The sequence below is a fragment of the Triturus cristatus genome, chromosome 2_1 (genome assembly GCF_964204655.1).
Source record: "Triturus cristatus chromosome 2_1, aTriCri1.1, whole genome shotgun sequence".
NCBI lineage: Eukaryota > Metazoa > Chordata > Amphibia > Caudata > Salamandridae > Triturus > Triturus cristatus.
The window spans coordinates 1,174,601,353-1,174,614,897 of record NC_140581.1 but is presented as its reverse complement, the minus strand read 5'-3'; the positions used below and the strand labels follow the sequence as shown (position 1 = coordinate 1,174,614,897).

Below are 13,545 nucleotides of genomic sequence, written 5' to 3'. Positions count from 1 at the left end.
TACGTTAATAAAAACTTGACAGATTTTCGCGCTTCATTTGACTCACCTCCTTCCCAAACTCGCCACAATGATAGAAAGAACTTTGAGACCGTAGCACAGCAAACCTAAAGTATCATATATCAAGTTACTTATGGACAGCTACATGCAGCCAGGGCACAAGTCGGGGGCACACGCAGGTACACGGCGTCAACCCTCTATTTTCAGGGGGTGGACGCCGTCTACACTGCAAAGAAGTTGGACCCCACAGAAGTATGTTGAATTTGTCCAGGCATAATTTTCAGACACCGGGACACAGTCAGCAGCGCCTGTACGTTGTCTGCTTTCCATTTCAACCAGCAACATGCAGGTGCCTTTTTTTTTTCTTCACCTCCAGCTGGGCCGAAGGTTAGGGCCGAAGCTAAAGCCAGAATGTAAGGGGTCATCAAGCCTCCTTTTGTTTTAATAGGCTGACTGGAGACGGCCTGGAACCTCACACTTAAAAGTAAATGGAATGGAGGGGAAACAAAGGCACACAGCTTGCTATCTCTTCACATGTACTTGAAAAAGGCATGCTTTTGACTTTGTTCAGTTCCTGTATATAAGTGCATGCACTGTCAGAACGTCGGATGTGTTGGTCTGCTCCAGTATTTACACAAATAATTTCAATAGCACTGTTATATTTCTTTTATAGCACTAAGCAACCCAATGCAGGGTGTCGGAGCTCTTTACGAAACATTCAAACTATAATTGACAACAAACCATGTAAGTGTGTAAATCAATGTACAAGATGAGTGACATGAGACAGGGTTACAAGTTGTAGCAGTTATATGTCCATATCTCATTGTGCTATATTGAAGAATTACAATTTATGAACTGCAGGTAACAAATTGGATCTCTGTTTTAAAGGCAGTAACCAACTTACCTATCTACGTACAATAAAAATCTGTCATCTGCACGTTAACTGATGTGCTTAGCAGGAGACATGTTAACCTTCTATACTACTTTGATTCAAATCTGGGACTTCACAAAACACAGATCTCTCCCACAAATGCATTAAACTCCAGAGTTATCTCGCCATTACTACTATTTCCTGAGATTTACTGCAGCAGGTGCCTTAACCCAATCAAATATTTTAATATCAAGCTTTGCAATCAATGAAGCAGAACAGATGTACGGAAATGCTTCTCCTTGTTGCCAATATCTTTCTAGCAGGGTTAAAAAAAAAAAAAAAAGTGTTAATTGTTTTTTTTATGGGGTCAGGTCTACTCTATGTCGTTTATGTCATACTGGCGATGTCTGTATGTGGCCTCGGATGCCTGGGGTCATAGAATGTCAGATGTACGAAGTCGATGGGCGTCGGCTGTAAACACGATGGATCAGGTTAGTCGATGTGGCGATTGTGGGCATCAGGTAGTTGTGATGACTGAAGACAGGTCGCAGGGTGACTTAATGTATTATTTATTGAAGATAATTAATTATAATAAAGAAACAGGCGAGCGCCAGGATACACAGCTCTCAGTCTCAAGGTACAACCGCAACTGACCAAGAGAACTCGAATGCCCCTTACCTAGCGGCATTCCAAGCTCGCTCTCACACACATCTTAAAGGTAAACATATGACCAGTGGTGCATACCACCAACAGTAATAATAACATAACACATCCCCCCTCCGTAATGAACAACAACAACAAAAAAACAAATAGAACTAAAAACAGTGGAATAAAAAAAAAATGTTAAATTATAAACAAGGATAAAAGTCCAAGAAAGAACATCCATAACATAATACAATGTAAGTTACATTATATATTCTTTGAGCCAACTAGGCAAGACTTTTCCTCTTGTTACAACCAGCATTATCAAGATTAGAGTTAATACTCTCCTGACAAGGTTCAACGACAGAATGATTGTTAACAGACCCTTCCCCCTCCCTAAGGAAATAAAAGGAAGAATTTGAAGTTCCATCACTAGTAGACACACACAATTTTCCATTCTGTTCTTCCTTAACCACCACAGGTTCATGAGAATCTTCAGTAGCTAACAGATTGAAGGTTACGATTTTCAAAATAATCTTCAATCCACTCAAAATCTCCCCTGTGATCATGTACTTGATTGTTTTCAACATGATTCTGGTTACTAACTATAGCAATGTCTTTCAGATTCCAAACTTTCCCGTCTTCAAGTCTAACAGGATTCCTTAAGACCTCCACTACCAGCTTGGGTGGTTCAAACTTACTTTCACCTTTAGTAACCTTGAATGGTTTTTTAACACGCACCCAGTCCCCCACATTAATAGAAACTTTCTAAGTACCATGGTGCTTGTCTTGTATTCTTTGGTTTTTGAATGTACTAACTCCAATTTCTTTTTCACATCAGTAGGTGACCAATGTTGTACTTTACTCTCTACAAGCCAACTAGGGTTAAACTTACACCTGGGTGTTCTACCCCTCATCATGACAAAAGGGGACAAACCTGTACTAACTTGAGAAGTGACTCTATAGGACCATACTGCTTTCTGTACTTGTACTCTCCAAACTAAGTTCTTGTTCATTGACGCTTGTACGACGCCCTTGATCACCCTATTAAATCGTTCCACTCTGCCATTTCCACTTGGATTATATAGCGCCGTGGTTTTGTGTTTCACACCACACCTCTCGAAATAATCTTTAGCCATGTTAGATAGAAATTGTACCCCATTGTCCATCAAAAGGCAAACAGGTAAGCCCTCCATTACAAAAATATTATCCAATAACTTAAGAACAGAGTGAGTATCCGCTTTTCCCACAAATTTCACAATAGGCCATTTAGTAAAAACATCAATAGCCACCAACGCATGCATATTCCTTCAACACACCCACCGGTCCAAAAATATCCACCGCTACTGTGTCCCAAGGAAGACTTGGAATTAACCCTTCACTCATTGTAGGTCTCAAGGTTTTTAGAGATTTGTCTGCTGAGCAACAAACTGGACAACCTTTAACAAAACTATTAATCTCTTTATCAATTCCAGGCCACCAAAACATCCCTTTCACAATCAATTTGGTTCTGACAATACCAAAATGTCCTTCATGACATAACTATAATACTCTTTTACGCAACACTCTTGGAGGAACAATTCTATCCCCTCTCAATAATAAATCTTTGTCTAAGGAAATTTCTATCCGTACCTCCCAAAAGGACTTCAAATTCCCCATGATATTTCCTTTCTTTGGCCACCCTTTACAAATGTACTCCAACACTTTCTCCAATGCCTCATCTTTAGATTGTTCCTCCAGCCATTCCTTTTTACTAATCGCAGGTGCACCTGAATCATGTATGAACGCTACGCTACAATTCCCCCATGGATCATCAACACATTCCTCTAATGGAGTGGGTAACCTAGAGAAACAATCCGCCACAACATTATCTCTGCCCGGTACATAAACCATTTTGTAGATGTACTCCTTCATCCTCATTGATATTCTGGCTAATCTAGCAGAATCAACAGCAGTACCCTCACTGGACAGAATGCGAACGAGAGGTCGATGATCCGTGCGAATAGTCACAGGTTTTCCCCACACAAAAGCACGAAAATGTTCTAAGGCCCATGCACAAGCCAATGCTTCTCTCTCTATAATAGGGTACTTACTTTCTGCAGGTTATAATGCTCTAGAAGCAAATAAAATTATTTTCTCTTTCCCCTCTTTTCCTTTTTGTGATAAAACTGCACCTAGCCCCTTGTCGCTAGCATCCGTAGTCAATAAACATTCTAAGTTAGGGTCAAGGTTAGGTAGAGCATTTACTGCTTGTAGGTCCACCTTGATCTCTGCAAATTCTCTCTCACACTCCTTACACCAAACAAATTTAGCATTCTTCTTTAAGAGAGACCGAATATTGTAAACTTTTGAAGCAAAGTTTTTTTATAAACTTTGCGCAATATTCTGCCATGCCCAGAAAAGATCTTATTTCTTCTTTAGAAGTGGGAGCAGGTGACTTAATAATATTCTCAACAAGCGACGGTTTTGGCTTAACTCCCTCCTCACTTATAATGTGGCCCAAGTACGAGACATTTCTTTGTCCAAATTTACATTTTGTGAATTCGACCGTTAATCCCGCGGACTGTAGAGTTTCTAGGACCTGGATTAACTTGGTATCATGTTCCTCTTTGTTGATTGCTGCTATCAAAATATCATCCGGGAAGAAACAAACCCTTTCCATTTCCCCAAACAATTTATGCATTAGTCTTTGAAAGACTGCCGCAGCTGATGCAAGCCCAAAAGGCATATATCTAAATTGGTAGCACCCAAAAGGGGTAATAAAAGCCGTGAGACCTCTGGATTGCGGCTCTAACACCACCAGATGATGGTGGAAAACCACATCGCACCTCTCAAAGAAGATACCATCTCTTTTTTTGGGTAGTGTGAACTTCTCAATTACTATATTATTATTCAAATGGCACAAGTCAATTCACAAACGAATCTTTCCGTTAGGTTTGCGGGCAACCACGACCGGAGAGATCCATTCAGATGTTTCGACTTCCTCAATGACTCCTTTTGACAATAAATTGTGTATTTCTCTCTTGACTTCTTCTCTAATTACCATAGGGATAGGTCTAACTTTGTGTACTGTTGGTTGAGCATCACCTTTAAAGACAATTCTGTGTTCGAAACCTTTAAGTCCCCCCAACTCTTTTCCAAACACTTAGGAAATTTCTTGTTTAGTACTTCGCCCATCTTACTACATTCATCCATAATAAGTATTTTTACATCACTATTAGGATCTAATATTATGTGTAAGTCTTTCTGGCCAAACCAGCCCAATACAGACGGTCCTACCTTCGCTACATAGAACTTCCTTCTTGTAGATCTTCCTTTAAAAAGAAAATGTAATCACCTGAATCCTAACATGTCAATCTTCACTCCTGTATAGCTCACTGGATTCACATCTGACGCATTTAATTGATCTCCAATTTTATCTTCGAATTTCCTCTTCCATACCTCTTTGTTTATAATGGTGTAAGGAGAACCTGAATCTGCGTACACATTTACTTTCACACCACCTAAGGACAATTCACAAATAGGTTTCCCTTCCATAGAATCATCCTTTATGTTCAAAATGAAATTACCTCTCACATTATTAACACAATCTTCAGCCCCATCACCATCATCACATTTATCATCATTCCATATGTATTTTACATTACTGCGTCTACGGCACATTTTACTAAAATGTCCTAACAGACCACGAATACCACATTTTTTCCTTAAGGCCGGGCACAGTTTGCTAAATGCCAAATGATCCCTACTATCACAACTATAGCACCTTCTATCATCAGTCTTAAAATCTCTCCCCTGGTTCTTCGACGGCTGGTTTGTCCATCTTCCTTCAGTTTGTTGAAAATTGCCTTTAACTTTACTTTGTATTTTAAACACAGCGTCCGGTGTCTTTTCAGGTTCTCTCTCTGCTTCTTTAATTACATTCGCACATCTACCAGATATTTCCGATTTCCCCATTATAGCCAACACATCATCGAGCGGTGCATCACCATTCACCCATAAGCGGTCCTATATAGGTGAATTATTATTATGCATGACTAACTGGTCTCGTATTAGGTCATCATGCAGATTATCAAATTTGCAATCAATAGCCAATTTTTTTAAATCATCCAACCACTCATCAACTGTTTCATTTTTAGTCTGCTTCCTTTGAAAGAACCTGTGCCTTATTACTCCTATGCAAACCTTTGGAGCAAAGCACCTGTCCATATCCTTGAGAGTGTTTTCGAAGGCATCTAAATTGGCATCCAAAATTTTAGACATTCTCGAATGAGTTTTCAGTCCAACAGGTCCTAAAGAGTGAAGGAGTATCCTCTTCTTTTGTTCATGTTCCATCTTCCCTGCCTCATCTATTGCACAAATGTAATTAACCCCTTCCATGCTCATGACGGAACGGTTCCGTCATGAGCATCGGTTGAGCTGTGCTCATGACGGAACCGTTCCGTCATGGCCCCGCCCGCGCTCGAACCCTTCAGCACCGCGGGGGAATCCGCACAGCGCTGAAGGGGTTAATGAAGTATTCCTTCCATTCCATCCATTTAATACTAGGTTCTGGTCCTGTAGCCCAAAAGGGTTGTGGAGTACTGATAGAAAAACTTTGTTGTGCCGTATTTCCCTCTACAATATTTGCTTCGTGATCCCCTTCATCCATTAATAAATTAACAGTTGTAGGGAATATTCTTATTACTAATAATATTATGTTTGTGTGTATCATTACCCAATACAATATCCAATCGTTCCACGTAACGATGCTAGTATGACCGGACAGTCTCACCTGTTTCTACAGTCTTCCGTTATACATTCCTTTTCATTACCGGCCTCCCGTGGTAAAATTTCTCCAACCAAGCAGAGGACCGGTGAGAGTAGGTACTTGTTGTGGATTCCTTTGTTTTTTTATAAACACAAAACGGCCGCTACGCAAGATCACGCAACGTGACCTTGCGCGCTGATGTTTCCGCGTTCTCCGGTACCGCGCATGCTCCTGACGTAGCAAACACTCTCAGCTTACGTCAGAAGTTCAGCGCGATGCTCGTCTTCAGAATGTTCACGCTGCTTGAAAGATGCAGCCAACGCGGACCCTTCAACTGCCCCAATCCACATCCACAAGTAAGTCTAGGAAACTTACACAACGTACTCCTATGTATCTGTAATGTCTATTCTTCCAGTCACTCAACGAAAAGTCCTCAGAAGTGTCTTTTCCAGAATCTTGCTTGTCGTCTAATAGTTGTTTGAAAAGTCGCGAAAATTACTTCAAGTAGGTTATTGTTTCGGCTCCCAAATCGTCGCCAACTGAAGTGAAGACAGGTCGACTTAACGTATTATTTATTGAAGTTAATTAATTATAATAAAGAAACAGGCGAGCGCCAGGAAACACAGCTCTCAGTCTCAATGTACAAGCGCAACTGACCAAGAGAACTCGAATGCCCCTTACCTAGCGGCATTCCAAGCTCGCTCTCACACACACATCTTAAAGGTAAACATATGACCAGTGGTGCATACCACCAACAGTAATAATAACAACATAACAATTACAAACTTGTTTTGTTAGTGGGTAAAAGTGCGTGATGTCACAATGTTATTGGTGAGTGGTGTCACAGAATGTTGCGTGTGGTGTTACAGAGGTAGGTTGTCACTGGAGGTTTTTCGTAATTTACCTGACACATCACCACTGTTGGGTCTCTGACGTCAAGGTGATTGATACGGTTGGTAGGTGTAGGGTGCGTGACGTATAAGGTCGTTTGGTCGGAAATCTGCTATCAGTGACAGTCAAACTCAGGCATCTTAATAAAATCACCGTTTACCTTCCGCGATGACCCTGCGAATGCGCAGCCTCAGCTCTCCCAGCTCTACCGTCTGCCCCACGAAGTCATTCTGGTCTCGGCTAGAAGCCCCCAGAGCCCCAGGGCCTGCTAGAAAATCCAACGCCGACTGCAGCAGCGACATTATAAGGGCGCTGTGCGGGATTCGGTTACCCTGGCTTCTTCGGCGAAGGTGTTCAACGCTTTACGGTCACCATAGTCCGCGCGCCAGTTCCGTGAAGTGACGTAGCAGGGCGGTCTCACTGCGCAGCTCTGACTTCACTACGAGAAATTACGCCCACTTCCTCATCGCTAAACATGGACGCAGAGGATTGGTTTAAAACGTTCACGTGGCCGATTTTCGTGACATATAGGGGGTGGGGGGTGGGGGCCTTTTCAAGAGTTCGGCTTTCTGTTCTATGCGCTGTTAGGTCGAGCCTAGCAGCATGCGCTGCTCTGCGAGGCATGGGGTATCACGCTGGTGCCATAGAGCACGCCCACCACTTGCCATTTATTCCATCCTATGCCAGTCAAAATTGTTTACTTTTCTTTGTCGAAATGCTGCTTATTGTCCCACCTTTGGATGTGTTGTGACTTTGGTGGCGACTGCCCGGTCACATGTCGCCATACTCGTTGCTTAACATAATGTGTGTTTGGCGCGCTCCTTTTTTAGGTCTCGCCTGAGCCAGCGCATGCTTGCTCTGCGAGACATTTAGTTAGTGCGTTTTCAAAGTGCTACCAGAGGCTTATCCTGGCCTCAAGCTTGCGTTCACGAGCACGTGCGCAGCCGCCATCTGTCCTTCCTCCCTCATGGCTCGCTCTGCCCCTCCCCACCACAGAGCGCATCCCTGCGATAATTTTCGCTTTCACGGCCGTGTGGCCAATGCTTGTTTTAACTTGCAGCGCTCATGCACGCACCGCGATCGCTTTCACAGCCGCATGGCCGTGTCACTTTCAAGTCGCGTGGCCATGTCACTTTCACGGCTGCGCGGCTAATGCTTGTTTTGTTTCTTGCTTTACCTGCCTGTATGACGCTTCCTGGCGGTCCATCTCAAGTTGGCATCCTGTAATCTGTGTAGATCTTTCTGTACGTCACACACGCATAGCGCGTGCGCCAAAGGCCCTGATCGCCCCAAAGGCATAGGTATTATCGGTGGACATTTAGAGAAGCGACTCTCGTTAATGCCACAGTGAGTCAAAAGGTAGGCTTCTTTTTCAGCATATGGTACTGCTGTTCTGAATTTAAAACCGAATATTCCTTCTTAGTGTGTCGCTTGAGGGCTTCCTCTGCATGCTTCAGTGCCCCTTATTCTGGAGTTTGTTTGTCTTTCAGAAGGTGCCTTGTTCTGGCCTGTGCTGTAGTGAAGCGCACAGGCGTGTCTAGGCGCACCTGGAAGCCCAGATGCTGTTGTGTACCATACGACGACCTTTACTGGGACGAAAATCTCCCCCAGCCATCTTTCTCCTCTCCGATTCCCCCTTACACCCTTCCTTTCCGGTTGTGGATGCTCCTCGCCCTCTGGCCCCAGACGGCATCAAGCAGGCTTTGCAGACGTGTGCGCCGTCCGTATTAATATCGTCTCTGCGGCTATTTCGGTGCCTGACTTCTGGCTCGGCCTTTCGCTTCATTCAGCTCTATTGCCATGAAATTGTCGGGCGGTTCTTCCGGGTGACAGGGACTAAGAATACTGCCCGGCTATTTTTGAAAGTGGCTGCTCAAAACACTTTAATGTTGTCACCTGGGTATTTACACCGTCTTGCAAAACAGTCTTTGTCCTCCTGTACACCCCCTCCTTTTATTACCAGTATTTCATTACATAGGGGAACTAACTTCCATAAGGTTTACATCAGCCTCGCCCCTTCATTTCTCTCATTTATTTCTCAGGCCTTCCATTTCTTGTCTCCCCTTCCATCTTTCTCAAGCCCCCCTTCTCATTGGTAGGCAGATGAGTTTATTGCATTTATCAAATCAGATTACAATAAATGTTTGCTTCTAAAATATCAAATGCACCTAAACTCATCACTTTTGATACAATTTATAAGCAACTGATCGCTAAAAACAAGAAGCACATAAAATATTTTGAGCGAAATACGTCCGGTAACTTAAGAACCCAGGCTACTTATGCCAGGTCTGTGAATTTCATTAAAGCACTAATAAAAGCTGGCAGTTGGTCCCCTTTCTGGACAAAAATCATCAACGCCTCTCTCACCTCACGCTGTGTCCCAGACTTCCTTCAACTTGGACAAATCACACCCATTCTCAAAAAACCAGGGGCCGACCCTAATGATCTCAACAACCTCAGACCTATCTCCAACCTCCCACTCCTTGCAAAGACATTAGAGAAATGCGTTCTCCACCAATTCAACAAACACATTGATGAGTTCAACCTCCTCGACACCTTTCAATCAGGATTCAGGAAAGGCTGTAGCATGGAAACAGCTATGCTCAACGTCTCTGACGATATACACAAGGCTTTAGATGAAGGTGATGCCTGCCTACTCATCCTTATTGACCTATCTGCGGCATTCGACACAGTAAATCATCCAGCGCTTCTGGAGACCATGTCGAAGCGCTCCGAAATCAATGGCACAGTACTAAAATGGTTCACCTCCTTCCAACACCCCTCACAACAAATTAAAATCAACTCATGTCTCTCGAGGCCAACAAAAGTCACACTTGGGGTCCCGCAAGGCTCAATCCTCTCCCCGGCCCTCTTCAATCTTTTCATGGAGCCCCTCACAATCATCTTGAAAAAAGCTGGCGTGAATTACCACCTTTATGCTGATGACACCCAAATCTATTTCAAAATCAAGTCTCCCAGTGACATCCAACACCTCAATGCCACTCTATCCGAGATCCAAACTTGGTTCAACGCTAACCACTTAAAACTCAATCCAGATAAAACAGAACTAATCCTATTCTCTCCAAAAAAACAACCATCGTCCAATCCAAGAGTGGCTCAAGAATCTGGTCGCCCTAAACGGCCCCATCGTCTTATCCGACTCAGTTAAGTCTCTAGGCATCACCCTTGACAAGAACTTATCTTTGGAGGCCCACATCAAAAACTCTGCAAAAAGTGCTCTTTGCTCTCTAAAACACCTCAAGAAATTGAAACCTTTTCTTCCCCATGATGACCTCAAGACAGTAGTCCTATCCCTAGTTCTCTCTAAAATCGACTACAGGAACGCCATCCTAACAGGGACTCCAAAAGCTCACCTAGCCCCTCTAAGGGCAGTGTAAGCTCACCTAGCCCCTCTAAGGGCAGTGTTGAACATGGCTGCTCGACTCGTATCTGGAGTAAAAAGATTTGATCACATCACTCCATCTCTCAACTGGCTTCCCATGGAAGGGAGGTGTATTTACAAACTGGCCTGCATCACACACAAAACCCTTCACTCTCCGGCCCCTAACTACCTGAACAACAAACTGGTAAGAGCAGGTCAATCCAGATCGCTGAGAAGCTCCAACTCACTCCTTCTTATTCCTCCGAAACTGAAAGAGAAAACCACACAATACCGATCGTTCTCTGGCAACGCTCCCAGGATGTGGAATGCTCTCCCTAGAGTCCTCCGATGCAACCCCTCCTTCTCCTTTTTCAAAAGGGACCTGAAAATCCATCTCCTTAACAAATACTTTCCCTGACCAACGTCAACTAACCTAGACTTCAATATCCAAGTTTACTCCTCTCTCTTGACATTCAAGGATAGTTGTTGACCGGACTGTGTTAACCACCTTATCTTCCATGCTGTATTTTTTTTATCCCTGATTTTGCTTCCTTACTGCCTGCCTACTATGTGATGCAATTTCCGTCTGTTTTTCTTTACAGTATGTATGTAAAGCGCTCTGATACCTACGGGTCAAGCTGGCGCTATATAAAACTTTTAAAATAAATAAAATAAAAATATAAAAACAGTGATTGATGGCTTTCTCTAGTAGATTGTGTACTTGCCTCGTTGAAAAATCTTCAGAGATGTTGTTTGCGTAGACTTAATAAGTTAGGGCCGATACAGGTATGTTCTATACTTTCCGACTTATAGCCACATTAACGACATGAACCATTCTGCTTAAAATATCTTTTTACCAGCTGTTTCAGTTTACAGGGAGGTAGGGCCAATAGGTCTCTCCTTTGGGGCCTTATAAGTGTTTAACCATGCAACAGTTAATGTTGTTGCACCAAGGATATTGTGCTGCATAACTAAATACTTATAAGGTCCCAAAAGCGAGACCTATTGGCTATGCCAACACTTGTTTACGTTGAATGGTCGTGCGCTGTGCCTTGTTGTTTGCCTGCCTCTGCTTGTTTAAGCGCCGTTTCATCTTTCTTCACGCCTGCTGGCTGTCATTCATAACTATAATGTATGTACATTTCATAGCATGGGGGCGAGTACGCACCTTTAACAAGCCTGTTATTATTATTGTATTTTTTCACTGTGGTTTTGGAAGGTACGATAAACCGCGATCTATTAAACAACTTTAAGATGCACTTCAAACCTGCGTTTCCCTCTCTGCCGCCAGTCTCTCTCAATACTCCAAAAAGAAAATGACACATTTTACTAAAGTTATAACTGGGCGCTGTAAAAAAGCATAGGTTCACTGTAAATGTGAATAAAAATGCATTTTTTAATGTAAGAAAACGCCTGGCTGTGATGACCTGCGCTCACTATCAATTTCTTCTAAAAAACATATGGGGTAAAAAAAGTAGAAGTTTTTTGTATATAATGGGGACAAATTTAAGGTGATTTTGGGAGGCCCGGAGTCTTCACAATTTTTAATTGTTCTGAAGGCATGGGGGCCCCTGCTGCATTTAAGTGGGTGTTTCTCTACTCATGCATCCCACTCCCCTCCAAAGTGTCCATGGCTGTTTGCCCCCTTCCCCATCCTCCGAGAAGAGCTTGGTGGGAAGACATGGCCCTTGGGGGGAAAAAACACACGCACACACACACGTGCACACAAACACAAGCGCACACAAAGACAGACAGACACACACACTCAAACAGACACACACAGACACTGACAGACAGACACACACACACACAGAAAGACTGTCATACAGACAGACACACACAGATACACACAGACAGACACACAGACAAACACACTCAACACACACAGATAGACACACACACAGACACACACACACAGACACTCAGGCAGGAACACACACACGACACAGACATAGACAGATACACACACACAGACACCCCCCAAAGACACAAACAAAGAAACACACAGACACAAACATAAAGAAACACACAGGCACAGACACAAACACACACAGAATCACGCACAGACAAAGAAATACACACAGTAACACAGAAACACACACACACACCGAAACACAAACGCACACCCGAAGACCGCGGGTAACTTCACATACATGGCTACTTACCAATACAGATCTTTTTAAAGGGGCCTTTTGATCTGCTTGAAACACACCCTAGGCGCTTTACACCAAAATGGATAAATGTGGAGAAGTGCACCACCAGACTGTCTTTTCCCAATGATAAAGATTGACCAAATTCCTTTACGGTTAGAATTCCTTTAATTTAATGACATCATAAAATGGGCTCCAGCCAACGCGTTTCGTTCAATAGAGATTGAACTTCATCAGGGCTGAAAGGGACAATATAAATAACATGAATATAAACATACACTGAAGTGGACACAATGTAACAAGATGGCATGAAACACAAATGATATGAGAGACAACACTGTGACATTATACATTGACCAAATTAACACCAGAGAGAACGAGCAGGCAACAGGAGACAACAGGACAAAACTATCTATGGTCACAAGTAACATGCACTTTAATAACATGTAGTAAAAAAACCTCCTTTACACATTGTGCTATACATGAATATATATACTACCAGTCCATTGATGCACAAACCTGTGACACTAATCTAAAAAGTAAAATTAAAAATAAAGAAAAAATAAAATTGAAAAGAGGCCTGGTGCCAACCACTTAATTGTGTAAAACAGTTACGTTTATATGAGGGGCATGGGTGTTAGGTCATATAATCATGAATATGTTGAAAGGCTGGAGGGCTATCTATTCTATAGGACCACAGTACATGATTAATTAGTGCACCAGGATTTCATCTTTAATGGTGCATTACATCTAAATTCATATTATATCAAGGCAAAAAGGTATGCAGGGGGGCGTGGCCAAGCCAGCCAAGATGGCGGACTCCTCTTTCTGAGGCTCCCGCTCGGCAGCCCGTGCACGAGCC

The 13,545-nt window shown here is 42.9% G+C and overlaps 1 protein-coding gene across 3 annotated transcripts in view; it reads right to left on the bottom strand.

Moving 5' to 3' along the window:
• Positions 1–7,626, bottom strand: part of GAK (cyclin G associated kinase) — a 1,898,577-nt gene extending 1,890,951 nt beyond the window's left edge. For 2 of the 3 annotated variants that reach the window (XM_085636624.1, XM_085636623.1), the window contains exon 1: positions 7,312–7,619. In XM_085636624.1, coding sequence (XP_085492750.1) covers positions 7,312–7,453 — 142 coding nt within the window. In that variant the 5' untranslated portion in view covers positions 7,454–7,619. Of the gene's footprint in view, positions 1–7,311 lie in introns of all 3 variants that reach the window. The other variant, XM_085636622.1, reaches the window with a different exon arrangement.
• Positions 7,627–13,545: the final 5,919 nt, after the last annotated feature.